Below are 25,515 nucleotides of genomic sequence, written 5' to 3' on the forward strand. Positions count from 1 at the left end.
TAAAGAACATGACCTGTGACGGAAGACTGAAATAATTGGGCTTGTTTAGTTTGGAAAGGAGAAGACTGAGAAGGGGACATTATAGCGGTTTTCAGATATCTGAAAGGGTGTCACAAAGAGGAGGGAGAAAAATTGTTTTCTTTAGCTTCTGTGGATAGGAGAAGAAGCAATGGGCTTAAACTGAAGCAACGGAGGTTTACACTGGACATTAGGAAAAACTTCCTAACTGTCATGGTGATTAAACACTGGAATAAATTGCCTAGGGAGATTGTGGAATCTCCATCTCTGGAGATACTTAAGAGCAGGTTAGAGAGACATCTATCAGGGATGGTCTAGATCAGGGATTCCCGAACTTTCTGACACAGGGACCAGTAAATCCATTCACAAGCTTTTGGAGATCTGGTACCATTCTTTTGCATATTTGCATATTCATTAAGCAAATGATGAATATTCAAATAAGTTGTTTCTGGTCCTCCCAAAGCTCCCAGTGCCAGCTTTAGCAAAGCTTTTGATACGGTCACCTGCAATATTCTTGCCAGCAAGTTAAGGAAATATGGATTGGATAAATGGACTGTAAGATGGATAGAAAGCTGGCTAGACCAAGGTTTCCCGAACTTTTTACTTTATTTGGAACCCGTTTTTTTTCAGTACTGTTTTTTGCAGCCCAAAAATATAAACAGATATAAAAAAAGAATTAAAAATGAATAAATTTTCAGTGTTTCACCCGGCTGCATCCTCTGCCCAGCCTGGGCCAAGGCTTGGGGGACCCGGTGCCACTCCAGGAAGCGGGAGCAGGAGCAGATTGGGGGTAGGGTATCTGGCTAGAAGGGAAGGTGCAAGGAGGGGTAGGGTTGCCAGGTGTCCATTATTTTACCGGACAGTTCAGTATTTGAGGGTTCTGTCCGGGAAACATATTGAGAAAATACTGGACATATAAAATGTCTGGTATTTTCTAATTAGGTAAGTTTTATTATTATTAGGTGTATCAGTCTGTAACTGCGAACTGCCTGGCTGGTAAATGTGCTCACGCTGCGTGAGTGTGTCTACCAGCCAGGCAGTTCGCAACTACTTGAGGGAGGGTATTGGTGGGGGGCAATATGGAATCCACTGTGCCGGATTCACTCGTGTGCCCTGGTCTGCATGTGCCTGGGTCAGTCCCGCTTTCTGCCGACTGATTCACTCTTCCCCCTCCGCCCCCGCCCCTCCACTTCTCCTCTCGATCTCCTCTGGCCAGCCCCGCTGCCCCCGTTTAGCCCTGATTCCGGAGGCTGGGTTGCCAATCCTCCTCCTCCTGATCTCCCCCGGCCAGCCAGCCCTGCTACCCCCAACCCTGCTTCTGCTGACCACCTGTCCACCCCTCCTCCCCCCATCTGCACCGAACAGCTCCTCTGCCCCCAATCCTACCCCCCCCCCCCCCCATACTGCCCCGCTCTCCTCTCCCGTCAGCCACGCTGAGGCCCGGAATTTTTTTCCCGCGGCCCGATATCAGGCTGCGGCCCATAGTTTGGGAAACATTGATCTAGATGGTACTGGATTCTGCCATGAGGGCAGAGGACCGGATTCGATGACCTCTCAAGGTCCCTTCCAGTTCTAGTGTTCTGTGATTCTATAACCTGCTTCACCCACTAGTTAAATTTTCAAACAGGCACCTTCATGCTTTTCCATGCTGCCCCTCGGATGGGTGAACTCTCCTTTGCCATGAGACCTACAAAAACTTTGAGAATGGCTAGGCTACTGGTGTGCAGACATTACTGCCCATCATGCTAATCTATACTGTTGTCTTGTTTCCCTGTAGTCCATGGTTAGTCTGTATTTATTTGTCTTACACTTATATTGTAAGCTCCTTGTATTAATTTGTTGTCTCTTATCTTATGCTTAGATTGTAAGCTCCCCTTAGACAGGCTGCTTGGAGGGTGGGGGGCTGCTCCAATCTCTGTCCATAGGGAGCTCAAAACCCCTCCTGTCCCTCTTCCCTTCCCCCTGGTCTTCATCCAGCCCTTGTCCACTGCGAAGCAACTGTGGCCGGCTCAGTCAGAAGCTGTTTTGCGGCAGTCTCCCCTGTTCCTTCCCAATCAGTGCTGCTGCCTCTGATAGAGGGGGCAGGTGTCGCCATGGAGCTGGTTTGGTGGGTGGGGACTGGTTTTTAAGCTGGATCCCACCAGCTCCTGCTCTCCCCCCGCTTGCTGCCTCTGAAACAGAGGCGGGGGAGGGAGGGAGGAATGTGAGTGGTCTACTAGATTAACCGATAAGCCTAGGCTTATAGGTTAATTGACTAGTTGACTACTCGTTCATATCCTAGTTACAGATAACGTATATATTTTAATTCTTTTAATAATGGGAAAATATCACCGTTTTGGAGAGGCAGTCTGCATGTGTTTCTTTTGGACCTAGGAGATGCTGTTGAAATTCGTGTTATAGAAGTCTCTTTATGATTGTGTTTGTAGCTCTGTTTCTCACATGTGGATCCATACTTGGCATGCCTTCCCATTTTTCACTGTACTGCATTCTCCTCATTCACTTCCTTTTTTCTGTGAATGTCTTAATTTTTTATTTCACTTCCTTATGTAATCATTTGAATCAGAATGATGAGGTCTTAAGTCAATATTGTTTTCAACAGAAAAACTAATAATCAGAAAAATATCACTAAATATCACTGTTTTACATAAGAACAGCCGTACTGGGTCAGACCAAAGGTCCTTCTAGCCCAGTATCCTGTCTGCCGACAGTGGCCAGCACCAGGTGCCCCAGAGAGGGTGGACCGAAGACAATGATCAAGCGATTTGTCTCCTGCCATCTCTCTCCAGCCTCTGACAGACAGAGGCCAAGGACACCATTTTATCCCCTGGCTAATAGCCTTTTATGGACCTAACCTCCATGAAATTATCTAGCTTCTCTTTAAACTCTATTATAGTCCTAGCCTTCACAGCCTCCTCTGGCAAGGAGTTCCAGAGGTTGACTACACGCTGTGTGAAGAAGAACTTTCTTTTATTAGTTTTAAACCTGCTACCCATTAATTTCATTTGATGTCCTGTAGTTCTTCTATTATGGGAACTAATAAATAACTTTTCTTTATCGGCCCTCACCACACCACTCATGATTTTATAGACCTCTATCATATCCCCCCTCAGTCTCCTCTTTTCTAAACTGAAAAGTCCCAGTCGCTTTAACCTCTCCTCATATGGGACCCGTTCCAAACCCCTAATCATTTTAGTTGCCCTTTTCTGAACCCTTTCCAAGGCCAAAATATCTTTTTTGAGGTGAGGAGACCACATCTGTACACAGTATTCCAGATGTGGGCGTACCATAGTTTTATACAGGGGCAGTAAGATATTCTGGGTCTTATTTTCTGTCCCTTTCCTAATAATTCCTAGCATCCTATTTGCCTTTTTGACCGCCACTGCACACTGCGTAGAAGTTTTCAGAGAACTGTCCACGATAACTCCAAGATCTCTTTCCTGATTTGTCGTAGCCAAATTAGCCCCCATCATACTGTACGTATAATTGGGGTATTTTTCCCAATGTGCATTACTTTACACTTATCCACATTAAATTTCATTTGCCATTTTGTTGCCCAATCACTCAGTTTGGTGAGATCTTCTTGCAGTCCCTCACAGTCTGTTTCTATACTAGACAGTTTTGTATCATCTGCAAAATTTACTACCTCACTGCTTACCCCTTTCTCCAGATCATTTATGAATAAGTTGAAAAGGATTGGTCCGAGGACTGACCCTTGGGGGACACCACTAGTTACCCCTCTCCAATCTGAAAATGTACCATTTATTCCTACCCTTTGTTTCCTGTCTTTTAACCAGTTTTCAATCCAAGAAAGGACCTTCCCTCTTATCCCATGGCCATGTAATTTATACAAGAGCCTTTGGTGAGGGACCTTGTCAAAGGCTTTCTGAAAATCCAAGTATACTATATCTACTGGATCCCCCTTATCCGCATGTTTGTTAACCCCTTCAAAGAACTCTAATAGATTAGTGATAGAAATGTAGCCGTGTTAGTCTGGGGTAGCTGAAGCAAAATGCAGGACAATGTAGCACTTTAAAGACTAACAAGATGGTTTATTAGATGATGAGCTTTCGTGGGCCAGACCCACTTCCTCAGATCAAATAGTGGAAGCAAAACTTTTTTTTCTTCCACTGTTTGATCTGAGGAAGTGGGTCTGGCCCACGAAAGCTCATCACCTAATAAACCATCTTGTTAGTCTTTAAAGTGCTACATTGTCCTGCATTTTGCTCTAATAGATTAGTAAGACAGGATTTCCCATTACAGAAACCATGTTGACTTTTGTCCAACAAATTATGTTCTTCTACATGCTTCACAATTTTATTCTTTACTATTGTTTCGACTAATTTGCCCGGTACTGAAGTTAGACTTACCGGTCTGTAATTGCCAGGATCGCCTCTAGAGCCCTTTTTAAATATTGGTGTCACGTTGGCTACCTTCCAGTCATTAGGTACGGAAGCCGATTTAAAGGATAGGTTACAAACCACAGATAATAGCTCAGCAATTTCCAATTTGAGTTCTTTTAGAACCCTTGGATGAATGCTATCCGGTCCCGGAGATTTGTTAACATTAAGTTTTTCTATTTGTTCCAAAACCTCCTCTAATGACACTTCAATCCGGGACAGTTCCTCAGATACATCACCCATGTTTTAATAAACATGTTAGAAGTTAATCTTAAAGATAATTGAAGTATCTTGTGTAATAATTTGTTGTATTTTTGCATTTGTTTACTATCGTAGTGAACGTGTACTTCTAATCTAAATTGTTTTCTTTCCTCTTTTAGTGCATTTGAAACGCCACTTTATGTTCCGAAACCATCTCTGCTTAGTTTTTGAAATGTTGTCCTACAATCTTTATGACCTATTGCGGAACACCAACTTCAGAGGTGTTTCACTGAACCTGACACGGAAGTTTGCACAGCAGATGTGCACTGCGCTGCTTTTCCTCGCGACTCCTGAACTTAGTATCATTCACTGTGACCTAAAACCGGAGAATATCCTGCTCTGTAACCCCAAACGAAGCGCTATCAAGATTGTTGATTTTGGCAGTTCTTGCCAACTTGGGCAGAGGGTAGGTGTTATTTAAATGTTAATGTTGGTTTAATAAGAAATTTGAGAGGAAAATGAAAAATAAGATTAAGCGAATCCTAACATTTTCTCATTGCCAATTTCAGTTTTGCTCATGTTGATTAATATAAAACACTCATTTGCTTTGATGATGGGGCCACATAAAAAGTGTGTGTAAAAAGATAATATCTTTAACAAATTCCCAATTAACTTTCCTGACATTATTTGATAATGCAAGACTTCCTCATTTAGCAGTAGAAGATTAATATGGTACAAGATTAATAAATATTTCAGTAGTATTTTCTTTTTCTGTATTTTTATTTCTTTTTCAATTTTAAGATAATACTTACTTGGGATGGGTTAATAAAAATATTCAAGATATACAAATAATATTAGAAGAGCTTTTTAAAAACTGGGCCAACCAGATTATTAAAGCTTTGAGGAGACTATTAGGAATTGTAGAAAATAAGAAGTGGAATACTGCGTAGTTGAGGAAACTGGTGTTGGTTTAGCATTACTCAGGTGCCAAAGTTTCTCCCTTCCTGGGGAAGAATTGGACTCTACCTACTTTAGTTTTCATTAGCACTCTATTCAAGGACATTATTTCTAAGATACATGAAACATATTTATTACGGCCTAATGTATTCTGGTATATAGAAAGGTTGTTCACTGACTGAATGGCAGTCAGTGAAGAAACATCCCATAGTTTTACCATTCTCTGCCTGACCGCTCTAAAACAGGGTTATCAGTGAGGCAGATGACTAGGAATTTTAGAGAGAAAATTTCAAATGCATCGAAGTGACTTGGAAACTTAAGGCTCATTAAAAGCAGTGGGACTGAGCTCCTAAGTGCCTAAATTGCTTTTGCACATGTAATTTAAGCCTGCATGTCACTTAGGCACTTATGAAATTTTATCTGTAAAGATTAAGAAAGCCATCCCCTTTTCTTTGCAACAGCTTAGTGCTGGGAGGAATGTGAAGAAGGATGTTCCCCAACAACAGGTACCCAACAGAAATCTGATTCAGATATTCAGTGGAGGATATTAGTCCAAATTTGGAGAAATCAAATTTTTTCTTAAAGATTAATTTAAATGGACAAATAAATCACTGTGAGCAAGGTCCTATTTTTAAAGACAAGTAGCAGATATTAGGGGTGGTCAGGATAGTACTAGTATTTTATTAAGTATTAGTGTATAAATTCTTGAGACTTCAAGAACAAGTTCTGATGTTTACATATGTTATTACATTTCCAGACTTCCCTTTTGGTTCTCTCCAACCTCAAAATACTTTTCTGTGGACTTTTCTTTTAAGTCACTAATGTCTAAATCAGGACAGGGCTCTTTAGAAATTATTCATTATCTTTGTGTTTATTTCAGATATACCAATATATCCAGAGTCGTTTTTATAGATCTCCAGAGGTGCTACTGGGAATGCCTTATGACCTTGCAATTGACATGTGGTCCCTTGGGTGTATTTTAGTTGAAATGCACACTGGAGAACCTCTATTTAGTGGAGCAAACGAGGTGTGTAAATTCTCAGTGGTAGAACTGATCTTATTCTTCATTCTTTCTAAACAGGACTTGGATCTAATTAATTGTATGATACACATGGAGGAAGCCTATTTGATTGTTTTAAAATTAGCATCAACATTGCAGTAGGAATATATTTTGAAGGGAGTCTAAAGCACAGATTGCTTGTATCAAATTATAATGTATTGATTTCTAGAGATGTTGACAATTGTACATATTTGTGTATTCTCTACATAAATAAGAAATGATATTCTCAAATGTTACAGCTGATTTGTAACTCAACACCTTTTTTTAAGGTAGATCTAATTTTCTTCTCACTTCTATCTAGAATTTTAGATTCTATCCCATTGCCTAGTTATTTACTACATTTGTTTGTATAACTAGTCTTTCTTTTGAACAGGTGGATCAAATGAATAAAATAGTGGAAGTTCTGGGCATAGCACCTGCTCACATTCTTGACCAAGCACCAAAAGCAAGAAAGTTCTTTGAGAAGTTGCCAGATGGCACTTGGAACTTAAAGAAGACCAAAGATGGAAAAAGGGTAGGGTTAGGTATTCTACATAAGGGATAGAATATTCTCAATGTTTCTGTGGTAACAGTTGTATGGATTAAAAATATTTATTCTTCTGAAGACTTAATTTTAACATTATTGAATATTGTTAAATATGATAGAATTGATTTGAAAAGTAAATCTAATAATATTATCAGTACTGACAAAGAGCTCCCTTAATTTGATTGTGTTTCTTTTATGATTTATTTTCATGGTGATAATGCAGAGTTTAGTTTATAACTTGAATGAAAATTAACTGTTAATTTCTCAATAGGAGTATAAACCACCTGGAACTCGCAAACTTCATAATATACTTGGAGTTGAAACGGGGGGACCAGGTGGACGACGAACTGGGGAATCGGGTCATACTGTAGCTGACTACTTGAAATTCAAAGACCTCATCTTAAGGATGCTTGATTATGACCCCAAAACCCGAATTCAACCTTATTACGCCCTGCAGCACAGTTTCTTTAAGAAAACAGCAGATGAAGGTACAAATACAAGTAACAGTGTGTCTACAAGTCCTGCCATGGAGCAGTCACAGTCTTCAGGAACCACCTCTAGCACATCTTCAAGCTCAGGTATATTTCTCATTGGAAAATTGTCAAGACAGTATTATTTTAAATTGAAAATATCAAAAATGTATAGTCAGCAATTTTTCTGAAAGCTGTCTTTATAAAAACAAAATATTTAAAATATTAATAATAGATTCCCATTTCAACATATAAACTTAAAAATCCAATAGAATTTTTTTAATCTAGAGCTATTTGTGCTTTATGAGGAGTAAATAGTTTCAAGATCAAAGCCTAAGTTTGTTCCTAACACAGTTGTGCTATAGAATATTGTAAATACTGCTTCTGAACTATTATTGCTTGTTATGGTTGTTATAGGTGGATCTTCTCGGATAAACAACACTGGAAGGGCTCGGTCAGACCCTACACATCAGCATCGACATAGTGGTGGACATTTCACTGCTGCTGTCCAAGCTATGGACTGTGAAACACACAGTCCACAGGTACGCTCTTGAACAGAGCTGATTCTTGATGCATTATAAAACCTCAAGGCCTTGTATATTTTGAGAGGATTGACTCCATAAGCTAAACTGTAATGTTAAGATTTATGCTAATTAGCACTTTGAAGTGAGGAAGAAGGGTAGGCTAGGCAAGGAACTGGCAGTTGGAAGAATTGGGGTTCTTCTAGTCCCTGTTCTGTCACAGATAATCTTTTGTGAATATCTTGTTGTACTGGTCCTGTCCTGGAGGGAGGCCAAGTTGCCTCACAACACTGGAAACAGACATGTTAGTAGTCCAGTCCTGCTTCAGGATGGGCCCATAACAGTTCGGATGATCTGGCCTATACCTGATCCGAGTAGCAGCCAGTCTGCCATGGCCCTAGCTCAGGGCAGGGCAATGAAGAGTCTCAGAGCTCAGGCCACTGTCTGGCTGAGTAGCAGTCATTTCGCCCTGATCCTAGCTCAGGGTGGGGAAACAACAGTTTAAGCAGGCTCAGGCCTGTTGTCTGGCTGAGCAATAGTTTACAGGCTCAGGATCTTGTTTAGAATGGGGTGGAGCAACTAGTAAATTAGGGACTCATGCCTGTCCTCAGGCTAAGCAATACTTTCTATGCCCAGGGTCTTCTTCAGGGTAGGATGGCAAGTAGTTTAAGAGGTTCAGTTCTGTTCTCAGGCTGAATGGCGGTTGGGTCTTCTTGCCTCTGTCAGAGTGCCAACAAGCGCATGAGTGTGGCCTGAAACGAGGAACCTGCCACGTAGGGAATGCAGGCTTGCTGGCTCCACTGCGTCCCAGCCCAGCACCCTAACGGGCAGCTCTGGTTGCCCCTAAGTCAGCGGGGATCCTGGTTACAACACGTTGTCCAGTTCCCTGTGGGTGGGGAGGGAGAGAAATATCCTGACCACAACATGCTATCTAGTTCGCTTCCAAATCCTCAGGCAGACATGGGTCTCCTACCCCTGGACTACTTACTGGTTCGCTGTGTGGGCCTTCCTGGCTTGGTCTCTGCTTCTCTGGGTCTGCAGAGAATAAAGACTCTGGCAGGGTTTACATCGGCTCAGAGTCTGGGGTTATCGGTAATCCTGGCCAGCCTTCTAGACTGCCAGCAGTTTGGAAGTCCTGGCCAGCCTTCCGAGTTTGCCAGACATCTTGGCAGTCCGATTTTCTTCTCAGTGGTATGGCTGAGCCTCTCCGCTCAGGAGCTTGGACAGGATGTCTGGCTTCCTTAATGCTGGTACCCAATTGAGCTTTTAGCTCTAGCCTTTATAGTTACTGCCCCAGCTCTCTGTTTCCTGGGGGTGATTCTGGGTTGCTCTGGCTTTGCCCACTAGGATGTCTTGAAGAGTTCTTCGAATGATGTCCCTGTAGGTGCTCCACTTCAAGAGGTGTTGTGTCGTTGCATCAGCAATTGGAGATTTTTGGTTGCAGTGCCAGCCTGCACCGTGACACATGCACAGTAGCATAGTCTTGTGTCTTTGGTGTCTGTTGACTGTGTGCACAGCATGACGCCTCAGTTCCTTCTCTACTGTCCTTAGCTGTAGATGGAGCTCCAGCAGTCACCCTTTCCTTCAATCTATAATGAAAAATAGCTGAGTTTCCTCTCATTCCAAGTTTTTCAACCCCTGGGTTGTTTTTGTTGTTTTTTTTAATAAAAAGAAGAGTTTTCCCCACCTTCATACTCACCCTTTTCATCATGCCTGGCTCCCCAGGCTTCAAGAGGTGCAATTCATGCAGCGACCCAGTGGTGGTCTCCAGACATTTGTCATGCATAAAATGCCTGAAAGGCCATCTGAAGGAAGTGCTCATACTGCACTACTGCCTAGGCAAGGTGCGAGAGAGAAAATTGCCTTAAGACTTTCTTATATGAAAAGTCTCTTCAACTACCCCATGAGAGCCCATCATCCTCTGAAAAAACCTCAGATGGAATAAATCTTCCACCTTATCGAAGAAAAATCCCTTTTCTTCATGGGAGAAGGCAACTTCAAAGGCCAAAACCAGTCCTGCCAGGTCATTCCCTCTAGTGCCTACTGCAACAAGACCCAGTACAGCCAATAAGTCTGGCACCTCCAGCACTCTGCCAGGGAAAGGACAGCACAGTACATCGGTATGCATAGTAGAACTGAGGCACAAGACCTCGGTACCAGTGATGACCACACCAACTCCAGATGCATCACCAACTGTGGTACCAAAAGCAGCTTTGAAGACAGTACCAAGTCCATCCTGTGCTGTCATGATGCCTCCATGGGCTCTGACACGGACACCATCCTCAGCATTGGTGGGATTATCCCGGCACTGCTAAAACCGGCACTGCACAAATCTTCTAAACATAAGTCTGCACCAAGTCCACCAGCCTATGTAGAGCTGGAGGTTCTCTTGGTTCCACATTCTCCAGCCTGACCTGTCTTCTCCTGCTACTTTCCTGGGCCACTGGTACCATCAGGTTTGTATAGCGATCCAGACACTGGACCAAAGTGCAGGAGATTTTGATTACAACACTCTTCACCCACCCAAAGGTGCACCCCGTGGGACTCTCAACACACCAGACCCACCTACGCACTGCCTTTGCCCTGATGGTATGGCCGACATTGGCCCGGCCCTACCCACCCCACCATAATCGGGGAACTGGTATGGTCCTCACACAGGACCCGGTATACAGAACCCTCAACACCGGCAAGGAGACCTACTAGATTTCTCCACGTGTCTCAGGAGACCAATCCTACTCTTCCTGAACAACTGATATCTTGTTGGATAAGGACGACGACATGGCAGAAGAGGAGCAGAGATCCACTCCCCACAATTCATCCTCTGTATGAGGCAATCATCCCCACCACTCCTGCTCTAGTGGATGATATCAAACAGTTCCAGGAGCTAATTAAACATGTTGCTAACGCTCAAGAAACAGCCCTCCACAAAGTCCAAGAAAAACAGCACAGACTGTTGAGAATCTTACAACCAAACACATTATCGAAGATTGCCTGATGGACGTGGCAATAATAGATCCTGCTGACACCATGTGGCAGATGCTAGTATCTGCAACCCCCACAAATAAAAGAGCAAACAGGAAATATTTTGTGCCAGTGAAACACATGGACTTTCTCTTCTCTCACCCCCAACCTAATTCTTTGGTGGTTGATTCAGGGCATCATAGGTAGAAATACCAACAATTTTGTAACACATTCCCAGATAAGGATCACAATCACCTAGATACACTAGGAATAAAAATATATTCATTGGCAACACTACAACTCTGTGGCCAACTATTCCGCACTCTTAGTGGGTTATGATCATATAAATTATTGAAAACTACAGGACCTTTAGAGTTCCTTCCTGATCAAAAGCACCAACAACTTCAGGCCATCATCACAGAAGACCATACAGTTGCCCAAACAGCACTTCAAACAGCTCTCAACGTGGCAGACTGCAGCTCAAAGCACTGCAACAGCTATAGCCATGTGTAGGGCCTCTTGGCTCCGAACTTTGGGCATACCAAAAGAACTTCAGTTGAAGGTGAAGGACCTCCCCTTTGATAAGTCACATCTCTTTGCCAGGAAGACGGATGACGTCTTACATACAGTGAACTCTCATATTACATTCAGGACCGTAGGCATGTACACTCCACCTACCAAGCGGCAGAGGTACAACAGCTATCCTCGGCCTAGGGGTACTTACAGGCAGACAGAGAGATCCTTTGATTATAGGTAAAGACAACAGACATAGGCTGCAACACCAACCCTCAAAAAAACAACCATCCACCTCCAAACAACAGTTTTGAAGGTTTGGTCGGGCGTCTGAGCAACATCTTCGTGGTGTTACCATCTACACTAAAAGATCTTCAGTTAACTCACCAGCTTCAGCCTTTTTAACACATCTGATTGGTGGGTGTTAGAGATTATCCATCCCTTTAACCTCTATTCCTCTCACCCACCCTTCTTCCCCATCCCTCTTCAGGGACCCTTCTCATGGGAATCTGTTACAAACAGAAGTTCAACATCTGCTTCAAATTAGAGAAATAGAGAGGTCCCATTACTTTCCCACAGAAGAGTTTTCGGGTTCCAAGTACTTCCTAACACAGAAGAAGACAGGGGATGGAGGCCCATACTTGATCTCAGACAACTCAATAAATACATCAGAAACCGAAGGTTCAGGATGGTAACGCTGGCAACCATCATACCAGCACTAAACATCTCCAGGATGCCTGTTTTCACATAACTACCCATTTGGTGCTCAGACGCTTTCTTCAGTTCACAGTAGGCACTAGTCATTACCAATACCGACTTCTCTCTGTTTGGTTTATCAACAGCACCATGGGTTTTCACTAAAACATTAGCAGTTGTAGCAGCATACCACCAACCTCCTGGGGGTGATAGTTCCCTACCTAGACGACTGTCTTATCAAAAGGACATTCTAGCACAACCCATGAGGCATGGTCCACTATTACTTTGCTGCACAACCTGCCGGTTTCACATCAATTACCATAAATCCACTCTGGAACCCACATAGGTTCTAGAGTTCATAGGAGCTCAATTGGACTTCACTACAGCCAGAGTAATGCTCCCCAAACACAGGCTAGACCTGATCGTTGCTCTCATCAATACAGTACAAGTCTCTTCCAAGCCTGGTTGGCAGCTGTCTATGTTCCTTCCAGAGACCCTCTAAACAAGACAGTTTCCATCCCCCAGCACATTCTCATGTCCTTCCAATGGTACACACAACTGCACAATATTCTCCAAGAAGTTTGTTTCCAACAACCTCCTCTGACCACTACTGTAACTACACATGTCTCCCTCCTGGGGTGGGGAGCACAGCTATACTCCTGCATGTGCAGGGCAAATTATCTCTCTGAGGGTATGTCTACACTACCCCGCTAGTTCGAACTAGCGGGGTAATGTAGGCATACCGCACTTGCAAATGAAGCCCGGGATTTGAATTTCCCGGGCTTCATTTGCATAAGCGGGGCGCCGCCATTTTTAAAACCCCGCTCGTTCGAACCCCGTGCAGCGCGGCTACACGGGGCACGAACTAGGTAGCTCGAACTAGGCTTCCTAGTTTGAACTACCGTTACTCCTCATTCCACGAGGAGTAATGGTAGTTCGAACTAGGAAGCCTAGTTCGAACTACCTAGTTCGTGCCCCGTGTAGCCGCGCTGCACGGGGTTCGAACCAGCGGGGTTTTAAAAATGGCGGCGCCCCGCTTATGCAAATGAAGCCCGGGAAATTCAAATCCCGGGCTTCATTTGCAAGTGCAGTATGTCTACACTACCCTCCTAATTCGAACTAGGAGGGTAGTGTAGACATACCCTCAGACAAAGTTACATATCAACCTCTTAGAATTGAGAGAGGTGCGATATGCATGCCCAGGGCTTGACAAACGGTGGCGAATTCTACTCGCCAGCCCCGCACTTCGCATGCGCAAGACCCGCACTGCGCATGTGCGCACCGCCAGTGAACGGGGCGACCAGCTGAAATCTACTCGCCATGGGCGAGTAGAAACAGCGATTTGTCGAGTCCCTAACGTATTCAGAACAGGATAGTCCATATATTTGCCGACAACATAACATCCATGAATTATATCTGCTGCCAAGGGGAGCATAATCCAACTCCCTATGTGCTGAAGCTATCAAATTATGGAACTGGTGCATACAACACCACATTACCCCAATGCCACCTATCTTTCAGGGGCCCTCAATGTGAGAGAACAGTGGAGAACGTGAGCCATGTCTTTCCAGATCAACGTGAGTGGGTGTTGAACACGACAGCCCTCCATGAGGTGTTTTGCAAGTGTGGTTACCTCAGCATAGATCTCTTTGTGACCCATCACAACTGTAAATGCCACCTTTTTTGCTCCAGGGCAGGCCTTGGCAAGGGATCCCTGGGCGATACCTTCTTTCTGAAATGGGAATCCCCACTTCTCTACACCTTCCCACCTTTACCACTCATTCCACAGATTTGTCAGGACCAAGCACGAGTCATATTGGTAACGCCCGCATGATCCAGACAGATTCGGTGTCCATATCTCAACTGATTATCTGTTTGCAGTCCCCATATGTTCCTATGGTGGTCCAGTCTTCTCTCACAGCATTACAGCCACACACTCCACCTGAACTCAAAGACTCTCCATCTCAAGGCCTGGTTCCTTTATGGCTCCATGATGCTGAAACCTCTTGCTCAGATGGAGTGAAACAGATATTAATAAATAGCTGACGACCTTCCTCTAGGAGAACTTAAACATATAAGAGGTTCTCAGAGTGGGTCCAACATAATCACAATATTTCGTGCTCTCATGCATCTTTATCAATCATATTGGACTACCTTTTTCAACTGAAAGAATCAGGCCTGTTTCATAACTCAATAAGAGTCCACACAGCTGCAGTTGCAACATTCCATGAACCTCTGGATGGGGTTTCTGTCTTCTCACACCCAATAATCAAAAGGTTATTAATTGGTCTCCAGAAAAACTTCCTGTAGTGAGAGCCCCCTACTCCCTTGTTGGGACCTCAATCATGGCCTCAAAAGTCTCACAAGACCTTCTTTAGAACCACTTGCCACATGCTCCCTCCTACACATGTCTGTGAAAGTAGCCTTCCTCGTAACAGTCACATCAAGTAGAGATGGATGAAATAGCAGCTCTGATTGCCGACCCCCTCTCCCCCCCACGATTTTCAGCAAGGACAAGGTGATATTAAGACCCCACCTCAAAGTCCCACTGAAAGTCCCCACTTCTTTTCACATAAATGAACCAATAAACTTAACTGGTTTCTTCCTGAAACCACGTAAGAATGCTCTTCGAGCCTCCTTGCACACTCTGGACATCCGACAAGCCATTGCTTTTTACCTCAACAGGACAAAGCCCTAGAGAAAATCCCTGAGGCTCTTTTCTTCCATTTTGGAAAGATCCAAAAGGCAGTCATTTTCCTCTCAGAGGTTATCAAAGTGAATCTCCTCCTGTATCCACATCTGCTACACCATTCACAACAGACAACCACCTGCAGTCATAACGGCGCTCTCCACCAGAGCTGTAGCATCAACGACAGCGTTTTTCAATAATGTCTCGCTTACAGACATTTGCAGAGCAGCAACCTGGTCATTGAAGCATGCTTTTGCCAGACACTATGCTGTAACATCTGGTCTGATCCTGTCTACATCAATGGGGCGGGCAGGCAGTACTATCCACTATGTCTGGAATGTGGCTCCAAAACCCACCTCCTCAGCTTGACACAGCTTTTTAGACATCTGAAGTGGAGCACCCACAGGGACAACACTCAAAGAGAAAGTTACTCACCGTGTGCTATAACGATAGTTCTTCAAGATGTGCCCCCTGTGGGTGCTCCACTACCCTCTATCCTCCCCTACTTTGGAGCCTTCTCAGAGCTATATCCATTGTAGAGGAGGAATGGAAGCGCCACATGCACAATCAACAGACACCAATGACACAAGATGTCATTACTGTACATGCATGGCCAGGAACTACCAAAAGTCTCTGATCGCCAGCACAAGGACACACCAGCACCTGAAGTGGAGCGCACACAGAGGGACACATCTCGAAGAACCATTGATACTGCACACAAGATGAGTAACTTTTTCTTCTTCCCCCTCCAGGTCAGACGGAGGCCAAGCTAAGTACTGGGAAATCCTGCAGCTGTAAGGGGGAAGAATCTCCTCCCTCTCTTGCTATGTAGTGCCAGCAACAAAAAGGCTCCTAGGTCTCTGACAGCTTTTCCTCCATTTCTCTGTGAAGAGCAAAAGAATCCAAATAGTCTTAAACCTTCCATTTCATCCTAAAGAGCAGTTTGAATATATACTTTAAAGCCAGGATGGACCACCACAATCATCTAGTCTATTCTGCACATTGCAGGCCACAGAACCTTGCCTACCCACTTCTGTAATAGATCCACAATCTCTGGCTCAGTTACTGAAGTTTGCAAATCAGGATTTGAAGACTTGAAGTTACAAAGAATCCACCATTTACTCTAGTTTAAACTTGCAAGTGATCCAAGTGGCAGAGGAAGGAAACCCCTCCACTCCTCAGGTCCCTGCCAATCTAACACGGGAAATTTCCTTCCCAGCCCCAAATTTGATGATCCATTAGACCCTGAGCATCTTGGCAAGAAGACTCCCCAGCTAGTTCCCCATCACTGGCTGTTGGAGCTATTTCCTGCTGGCAGTCACAGACAGTAAATATGTCGTTTCAACAGTCTCATCATACCGTATGTCCATACATTTATCAAGCTCTGTCTTGAAGCTAGTTAGGTTTTTGCCTCCCATAACTCCCATTGGCTATTCCAGAACTTCACTCCTCTGATTGTTAGAAACCTTTGTCTAATTTGCCTAATGTTGATGGCTAGGTTATATCCATTTGTTCTTGTGTCCACATTGGTGCTTAACTTAAATAACTCCTCTCTTGCTGGTATTTATCCTTCTGATATATTTATAGAGATCAATCATACTTCTCCTCATCCTTCTTTTGGTTAAGATAAACAAGGCAATCTCTTTGAGTTTCCTCTCGTAAGGTAGGTTTTCCATTCCTCAGATCATCCTAGTAATCCTCTTCTTCATCTGTTACAGTTTGAATTAATCTTTCTTAAACATAGGAGACCAGAATGCACAAAATATTCCAGTTGAGGTCTCACCAGTGCCTTGTATAGTGGTATTAGCACTTCCGTGTCTCTCTGGAAATATCTTACCTGATGCATTGTAGGACTGCATTAATCTTTTTTCACTGCATTACATTGGCAACTCATAGTCATCCTGTGATAAACTGATATACCCATATCTTTATCTTTATTTGTTGCTTCCAACAAATAAGCCCCCAACTTACAGGAAAAAAAAAAGTCCATAAGTACATGACCTTACATGTTGCTCTATTAAATTACATCCCATTTTGATTACTCCAGTTTTCAAAGTCATTCATATCTTCCTGTATGATATTCTAGTCCTCTTCTGTGTTGTCAGTAACTCCCAACTTTTTGTCATTCACAGTATTTTACACATGCCTTCTTTTTGTGCTAGAGTTACAGTAGGTTTGCAGAGAATCCACACAGAACTTGCAGTGACAGGATCTGTCCACATGTAAACCTGTGCATCAGTTTCTTTTTTTTGTTCCCATTTTTTGTTCCCTATAAACACCACAAAGCTTATGGTAGGCCAAACTTATGTTTCCAAGACATTTTCTTAGAAGAAGGCCACTATACAAGTGCAACTTAATATAGTAGCATAATATTTTTTATTGCTTTTATTATTCATTGAACTATAGTCTTATTTAAAAATTATAAATTAATATATATCTACTTGATATACTGAGGTAGTATTATTAGCCATTACTGTTCACTACTTTATAACATAAAGCTAGAAAAACAAACAAGCTACAAAAAAGTTTCTCAGTATTGCCTTCACTATCATAAGAGAGAACTCTGTAATTTCAAGTACTTCTTCCCAGGTGAAGGGAACAAATATGAAAATAAAACTAATTAAATCAGTTTTATTAGCTACATATTTCAGTAGATTTGTAAATAATATTCTTCCAATGCCATTGGCATCTCAATGCAAGCTTCAAACAACAGCATACTTGTTTAATAATGTTAATACAAATAATGTGTTTTGCCATACTACAGGCATACATCCGAGACCCAGGGTCCTGTTGTGGTAGCCACTATGTAAACATATACTTAATCATTACTATCATTTAAAAAATGCTGCCTCGAATTTGCTTTTTACATCTTCTTTGCTTTTTACAAGTAAGGTTACCTGGAATTCTTGTGTAACAGCAACATTACAGGCAGTCCCCGGGTTACGTACAAGATAGGGACTGTAGGTTTGTTCTTAAGTTGAAACTGTATGTAAGTCGGAACTGGTGTCCAGATTCAGCCGCTGCTGAAACTGACCGCCAGTTCTGACTTACATACAGATTCAACTTAAGAACCCCAAGCGTCCCCAAGTCAGCTGCTGCTGAAACTGACCAGCGGCTGATTCCAGGAAGCCTGGGGCAGAGCAACTCTGCCTCGGGCTTCCTGTAGTCAGCGCTGGTCAGTTTCAGCAGCGGCTGACTTGGGGACGCCTGGGGCAGAGCAGCTGGGGTGCTGCTGGGTTGCTCCAGTAGCACCGCTCCTTGCTCCTTGGCACTACTGGGCCAACCCAGCAGCACCCCAGCTGCTCTGCCCCAGGCGTCCTGATTCAGCCACTGCTGAAACTGACCAGCAGCGGCTGAATCAGGACCTGGGGCAGAGCAGCTGGGGTGCTGCCGGGTTGGTCCAGTAGTGCCCAGAGCAGCGCTGCAGGACCAATTGGCAGCACCCCAGCTGTTCTGCCCCAGGGTCCATAACAAAATCCTGGTCTGCTGGGGGGGGGGGGGGGTACACTAGCTGCGCCCCCCCCCCTCCCCCAGCAGACCAGGGACACGGGGAGCAGAGCCGCAGCGGCAGCAGGGTGCCATGCCTCTGAGGCTTTGCTCTGGCAAAGTCTCAGAGGCGCGAGACCCCGCCGCGGCTGCGGCTTCAGTCCCGGTGCCCCTGGTCTGCTGGAGACGGTCTCCAGCAGACCAGGGGCACCGGGAGCAGCTTACGAACGGGGCTTTCTCGCCCCGGAGCTCGCAGGCAGCAATCCGCCACCTCGACCTCCGGGGCGAGAAAGCCCCGTTCGTAAGTGCGGATCCGACATAAGTCGGATCCGCGTAAGTCGGGGACTGCCTGTATATTCGAAGTCTCTGTCCTAGTTTTTCTTTTTCAAAGATACATTTAGAAAATAATATCAGAAATATTTCTAACTTGGCATTTTTATCAGAGCTTTTTTCTGCTACTGAAAATTTAATTTTATTTCTTACATGAAAGTAAATGTGAATAGTTTTTAAGCTCTTTGTATAAATGGCATATTCAAAATATTTGATTAAACTTCTTATTTCTTAAACTGCTATTACAGGTTCGACAGCAGTTTCCTCCTCCACTTGGTTGGACAAGCACTGAAGCTCCTACGCAGGTCACTGTTGAAACCCATCCAGTTCAAGAAACCACCTTCCACGTAACCCCTCAACAACAGAATGCATTACATCACCACCATGGAAATAGTTCCCACCATCACCATCATCACCACCATCCCCACCACCATCATGGACAGCAAGCTTTGGGTAACCGGACCAGGCCAAGCGTCTACAATTCTCCAACAAATAGCTCCTCCACCCAGGATTCTATGGAGGTGGGCCATAGTCACCACTCCATGACATCTCTGTCTTCCTCAACTACTTCTTCCTCTACATCTTCCTCCTCTACTGGTAACCAAGGCAATCAAGCCTATCAGAACCGCCCAGTGGCTGCTAATACGTTGGACTTTGGACAAAATGGAGCTATGGACGTGAATTTAACAGTTTATTCTAATCCGCGCCAGGAGACTGGCATAGCTGGACATCCAACATACCAGTTTTCTGCTAATACAGGTCCTGCTCATTACATGACTGAAGGACATCTTGGAATGAGGCAAGGAATTGATAGAGAAGAATCTCCCATGACAGGAGTTTGTGTTCAGCAAAGTCCTGTAGCTAGCTCGTGACTAAACTGAAACTAAGTTTGTTTCTTGTGTGTTTTTATAGAAGTGGTGTTTTTCCAAAAACAAAGTGCAAAGCTGCTTGAATCAGAAGGAGATAAACTCACTGAACCGCTACAGAAGGGCAAAGCTGACTATTTTTTTAAACTTGAAAAGATTGCAAAGGGACAATGAAGTTTTTTAAGAGCCATGTCCAAACCCACCTTAATGGATAGCTTAGAGGTGTTGTCTCTCTCACCTTTGCTTTCCCTTCCATCCCTCCATTTTAACCTGCCACAACCTAGTCATATATTTTTTGTCTCATTCAACAGGGGTTAATGTTCAAATGTTACTCTTAGTTGCAAATTAAAAACAAAACAAAAAACTGCACATGATTTACATAAAAGGGCCCTTTAAGATTGGGGGAAGGGATTGATTAATATGGATTTTTTAAATTCCCCAAATACAGATGGGCACAGAAATGCAGTACTGTAAGGAAGAGGGACCTTCATATTACATTATATGTAATATTCAGCTGTAAACAGGGACGGTTGTAATGGAGTTTGTGAGGGCCATTAAGCATGTTAAGTGGCGGTGATCAGAACTCTCCTTATCTGAATCTACTGAGGATCAAAGCAGCAATTATAATGGGATTCTGTGTGTCTCATATTTGAGAGACCACAGTCAGCTAGTATGGGAATATGACTGGTCTCATAACTAAGGTGCACTGAGAAGCAATCAACGGGTTGGTCCTGGCCAGTCCTGGGGAGGTCTTAACTGGTGGTCTTTGGGATAACCTTTGGCCTTATGGATTTGGACTCTTAAATTAGAAGAGCCTACCATTTCAGATGCAATCACTTTTGGACATGCTTTTGCAGACAGTCCTTAATGCTGAAAACAGAGAATGGGTAATTCAAGAGGCCTTTCTTTTAAAATAGACTTTTGTGACCCACTTATTGTAAGGTATTGCAAGGTCACTTTGCGTGTGTCATAAAGTTGAATTCCTTATTGGTTGAAGGTCACAGAAGTAGTGGTTTGCGTTTGATGGAAATAGCTACAACTGTGTCCCTTCCTGCTTTTTACTTTTTTCTTTTGCTTTTTTCTCGGCACGTGGTTTCTCCACCATTACTTCTGCACAAAGATGTCTTCTGTTCATTCTGAACATTTTTAAAAAATGCAGAATTTTATGTGACTGCTTTTTTGCCTCACAATTATGCTGTGAATTTTACAAAAATTTATTTTCTTTTTTGATAATTTATTGTACCAAAGCTGTTTTTATAGCACATAGATGTCTGTAACCAATAATGTAGCAGTTCTGCACTTTGACACAAGGTGTAATTAGACCATTTTTAAATGTCAGTTGAAAATTATGGCTGTACTATTGCTTAAACAAAACTGGAACTGTTGTTGAATTCATAGCCAATACATTTACAGCTATCTGTGTACTGAACATAATAGATCGACATCTAATTCAAGACTAAACATCTGTTACATTATAAATGTGTTCAGGCTTCTGAAGGTTAAAAGGGACACTAGATCCAGAAGCTATGAAACCAGCAGTTGATTCTTGTATTCCTTATTAATATAAATGTCAACCTGAAGGCAAGACTTTGATTGCATGAACAGGTCCAAAACAATAGTATGAGTAAAGCAAAAAGCTCATGTGAGACCTGAAATTAACAGGCTGTATTTAACAGGTGCCTAATTTTTGGGTTATGCTGCCTTAATATAACACAGTCAGCTTGGCAGTTGCTAAATTTATGGGCCCACATAAAGATTTGTAAATATTATGAATAAAACTTCAGTGAAAGTAAAAAATAAGGGTAATTTCAGTAATTACCTGTCCCAGAACATTGTTTGCCCATTATATATTACAGAAGCAGTGATCTACCTCTGCCAGTAAGCCCTTTAAAAAGGTAATTCAACAGAAGAATATTGCATGGTTATACTGGTCAATTTTATGTGGCTGGCTAGGTCAGTTTTTCTGAACAAAAGGGTTTTTTCCCTTATACTTAACAAATGGCAACACAACAACTGAATACTGTGTAAATGCAAATGAGTATTTGGGGGTTACCAGTTTTTGTAAATCACAACTTTTTTTTTATCGAGGGCTCCATTTTTTTATTGAAATGTCAAGCCTGTGAATGAAAGTATTTTTTTAACTCAGTAGTTCAGAAAAGTTTACAGTGATTTGAAATGCTGTCATCTTAGAAACAGAGCACTGAGTTTAGCAATATAAAGAGGAATCCAGTACTTACTGCTGTCTAGAAATATAAGGGTAATATAAAATATGGGTAATTTTCCTGTGTTGGTTGCCACACTTTAGCAAGCACCAAAAATTAAAAGCAGTTTTAAAAATATTTACATAAAGAAAAATCATAAAATCCAATGCTCCTGCATACTGTGTTATGTTACAGTCCAGTTTTGTGTGCTTTACTACACAGTTTGGTTACAGGACTTCTGTGCATTGTAAACATAAACAGCATGGAAAAGGTTAAATACCTGTGTTCAGATTGTAAGATCTAGTCCGGACTTGCTGTGTATATTGTAACGTTAAATGAAAAAGACAAGCCCTTTGTATTATAGTCATGCAGTCTTATGTATGATAAACAGTTGAATAATTTGTCCTCAGACTCTTTACTGTGCTTTTTAAAAAAGTAATTTAAGAGAAAATGTAAACATAGTAATATCTTCCTATGCAATTAACCTACTCCAAGCGATGGTTTGGTAGGTATAACTATAGTAAAATATGTAAATATATTAGCTACATTGACACAGACTTTTAAAAATTACAGAAGTAAAAGTTGGAGGAGTAACAAATCATTTTGAGTTTTTAATTGAAACAGCAAGGTATATAAATCATTGATGTATAAACACGAATTCATTTTGATCTCTGCTTGATTTTAATTGACATATAATATTGCTTTTAGTTTCAGGATTGCTTATTTTCTCATGCACTAGTTTCAGAATATTACAGAGATCTTCTTACATGCACTTTAGAGTTCCTGCTCCCATAAACTAATTGATAGATTTCAAGAACAGAAGAACCATTATAATGATCTAATCTTACTTGCTGCATAATTCAGGGAATAGAATTTTACCTGGTAATTCCTGCATCAAGCCCATATCTTCTTTTTGAGTTAGCACATATATGTTTTAGAAAGGCATTCAGTGTTGATTTAGAAGTTTCAAGAGATGGAGAATCTATATAATCTCTTGATAAGCAGTTCAGTGGTTAATTATCCACACTCAAAAATTATTTCCCTGGCTCCCAGTTTAAATTTGTCCAGCTTCAGCTACTAGTATTGGCATGTTATTATGCCTTTGCTAGAGCCCTCAGGTTTCAGACATCATCTCCCCGGCAAAGAATGAGAATGTCACATCTTAACCTTTACCTTAATAAGCCGACTTGATAAAATTTTCACACCTTCACTTGTTGATGATTTCCCCATTAGCTGTTACATTGTGAAATACAATGATTAGACAGTTTTTAATCCATTTAGTATGTGCTGTATTGATTTTGCATAATGCTATTATTTTAATCAGAATGTGACACAACTTTTACAAGTACCATGGAAATATCCTACATTTCCAAAAATTTTCTATAAATTTCAACTGCAAAGCAGGTTTTCCAGACCTCAAATTATTCTTGTGGCTCTTTTCTGAATTTTCTTCAACTTTTAACATCTATTTTAAAGTGTCAATATCAAAACTAAACACAGTATTTTAATAATGATCTCAATAATGCCATATACAGAGGTAATATCACTTTATTCCTGTTTTTTAAATACCTATTCCTGTTTATCCATCCAAGGACTGTATTTTAGGCCTTTTAGCCACAGCATTGCTCTGGAAACTCTAGTTGGCTATCCACAATGACTCCTAAATTCTTTTAAGAGTCGTTGCTTTCCAGGATCCCGTAAGTATGAGCTTGTATTCTTTACTGGAGTATGGCTTTTCACTTGGCTGTTTTCAATTGTATGATGTTTGAATGTACATGGATTTACAAAGCAATCCAGATCTGTAATAGTGACATGTCCTTTTTATTTACCACTGCACAAATTGTGTAGTCTGCCAACTTTTATCAGCAGTGATCTTATATATTCTTCCAGATATAGATAAAAACATTGAAGTAACTCTTGAGCTGGAGCTAATGCAGTTGGACCTCTCTATAGAATCACCTTAACTTGTTTATGATATCCCTATTAGCTGTTGCATTCTGAAATACAGTGATTAGCCAGGTGTTAATCTATTTAGTATGCGCTGTATTGATTTTGCACAATGGCTGCAGAGCTCTGGCTCTGGCTGCGAAGCTCTGATCCTGGCAGAAGCGGGGCTGGTGGCAGTTTGAAAGCCCAAGGGCTGGGGCAGAAGTGGGGCCAGGCTTCCCTAGTCTGGTGGCAGGAGAAAGACCTCCCTTGGTCTGGAAAATCCTCTCGTGTGGGACTGTTTAGGTCCTGAGGGTGTGGGACAAGGGAAGTCCAACTTGTATCATGGAAATAGCTACATCTCCAAAATAACTAAATAACTTGTAAATTGAAACTGTATATGATTGTAAATTTAGTTTGCATGCAAAATGTATAAGGTTACCAGTTTCTTATATATGATTCAGCATGTCATTGTGGTAGAATGCAACTTGATCTAGAACTGCACATCAAAATATTAGAATTTTACAAAATATTATGGTTGACAGACAGACAGACATACACACACATCTTCTCTCTCAGGATTGTAGGTTGTTCTGTGCACACTGTTGTTTCATTGGGTCCTGTTCAATCTTCTTATCCTGCTAGGCACATCAAGCAGTCTCTAATGATCTCTAGAAATTAGGATTTATTGTCTGCCTGGTGATTAACTTTAAATTCCTAATTTTTCAATCTTTCTTTTTAATCTGCATGTGTTTCCTTTCCATAATATATCTTCAAGATAGTGATGTCAAATATGCAGGTTCCCCTAGATCTAAGATTATATATGGCTTCTATAATGAACAATGTTGTACATATATGTACTATGAAGTTCTGATATGCACAATACTGTATAAGGCGCACACACACAGTGTACCTGCCCTAGACAACTGGATGACAGATATACATATGATGCACTAGGTAACTTACAGGAAGGTGGTGTTTACAAATATAAACTATAGCTCCTCCTTTTCTAAAGGTGGTATAGAGAGGGCAATCTAACCCATCTAGGTTTGTGCTCCTGGGTCTCAGAAAAGAGAGTCATTAAGAGAGATTTGAATTGTGGTAGGGCCAGGGCCTACCACAGTGGAATTGAAGGAAAAAATCTGTGTATTGGGGGCAAGTCTGGACGGTATGAAGGGAGGTGATGGTGGTGCGGGGAGAGTGATAGGGCTGAGAGGCAATAAAACAAGGAATCAGATATGAGATTAAACTAGAGTGGAATTGTGCAGACCTTGAGAATGAGAGACTCAAACTAAGTCTATACTGCATAGCTGTTTTGGGATACTGGAGCTATCCCAAAATAGCTACCCCATGTCTATACAAGCCGCCCATTATTTTTCGAAAAAAAAAAAGGCATGCTATTTTGCCATCCTGGTAAACCTTGTTGCACGAGGAATAATGGATGGCTCGAAATAGCGCGTTATTTCAAAATTTGTGTAGATGTGTCAAATTTCAAAATAAGCTATTTTGAAATGAATTCAAAATAAGATACACAATTTGTGTAGCACAAATTGCATATCTTATTTTGAGGTTAGGATGCTATGTAGATGCACCATCAGTAAAAGCATTTGAAGAGAGAATGATGTGGTCTGATTGGGTGAAGATCATATGAATAGTTGTACTTTGGATTGGCCGGATGGAAGCTATATGGGTCTGAA

The 25,515-nt window shown here is 42.1% G+C and overlaps 1 protein-coding gene across 3 annotated transcripts in view; it reads left to right on the top strand.

Annotated features, from left to right (window-relative positions):
* Window positions 1-22,293, top strand: part of DYRK1A (dual specificity tyrosine phosphorylation regulated kinase 1A) — a 151,305-nt gene extending 129,012 nt beyond the window's left edge. For all 3 annotated transcript variants that reach the window (XM_075911883.2, XM_075911897.2, XM_006125985.4), the window contains exons 7-12: window positions 4,796-5,082; window positions 6,454-6,600; window positions 7,007-7,147; window positions 7,431-7,737; window positions 8,047-8,171; window positions 19,074-22,293. In XM_075911883.2, coding sequence (XP_075767998.1) covers window positions 4,796-5,082; window positions 6,454-6,600; window positions 7,007-7,147; window positions 7,431-7,737; window positions 8,047-8,171; window positions 19,074-19,697 — 1,631 coding nt within the window. In that variant the 3' untranslated portion in view covers window positions 19,698-22,293. The remainder of the gene's footprint in view (window positions 1-4,795; window positions 5,083-6,453; window positions 6,601-7,006; window positions 7,148-7,430; window positions 7,738-8,046; window positions 8,172-19,073) is intronic.
* Window positions 22,294-25,515: the final 3,222 nt, after the last annotated feature.

The sequence above is a fragment of the Pelodiscus sinensis genome, chromosome 1, assembly GCF_052426305.1.
Source record: "Pelodiscus sinensis isolate ZL-2025 chromosome 1, ASM5242630v1, whole genome shotgun sequence".
Lineage (NCBI taxonomy): Eukaryota > Metazoa > Chordata > Testudines > Trionychidae > Pelodiscus > Pelodiscus sinensis.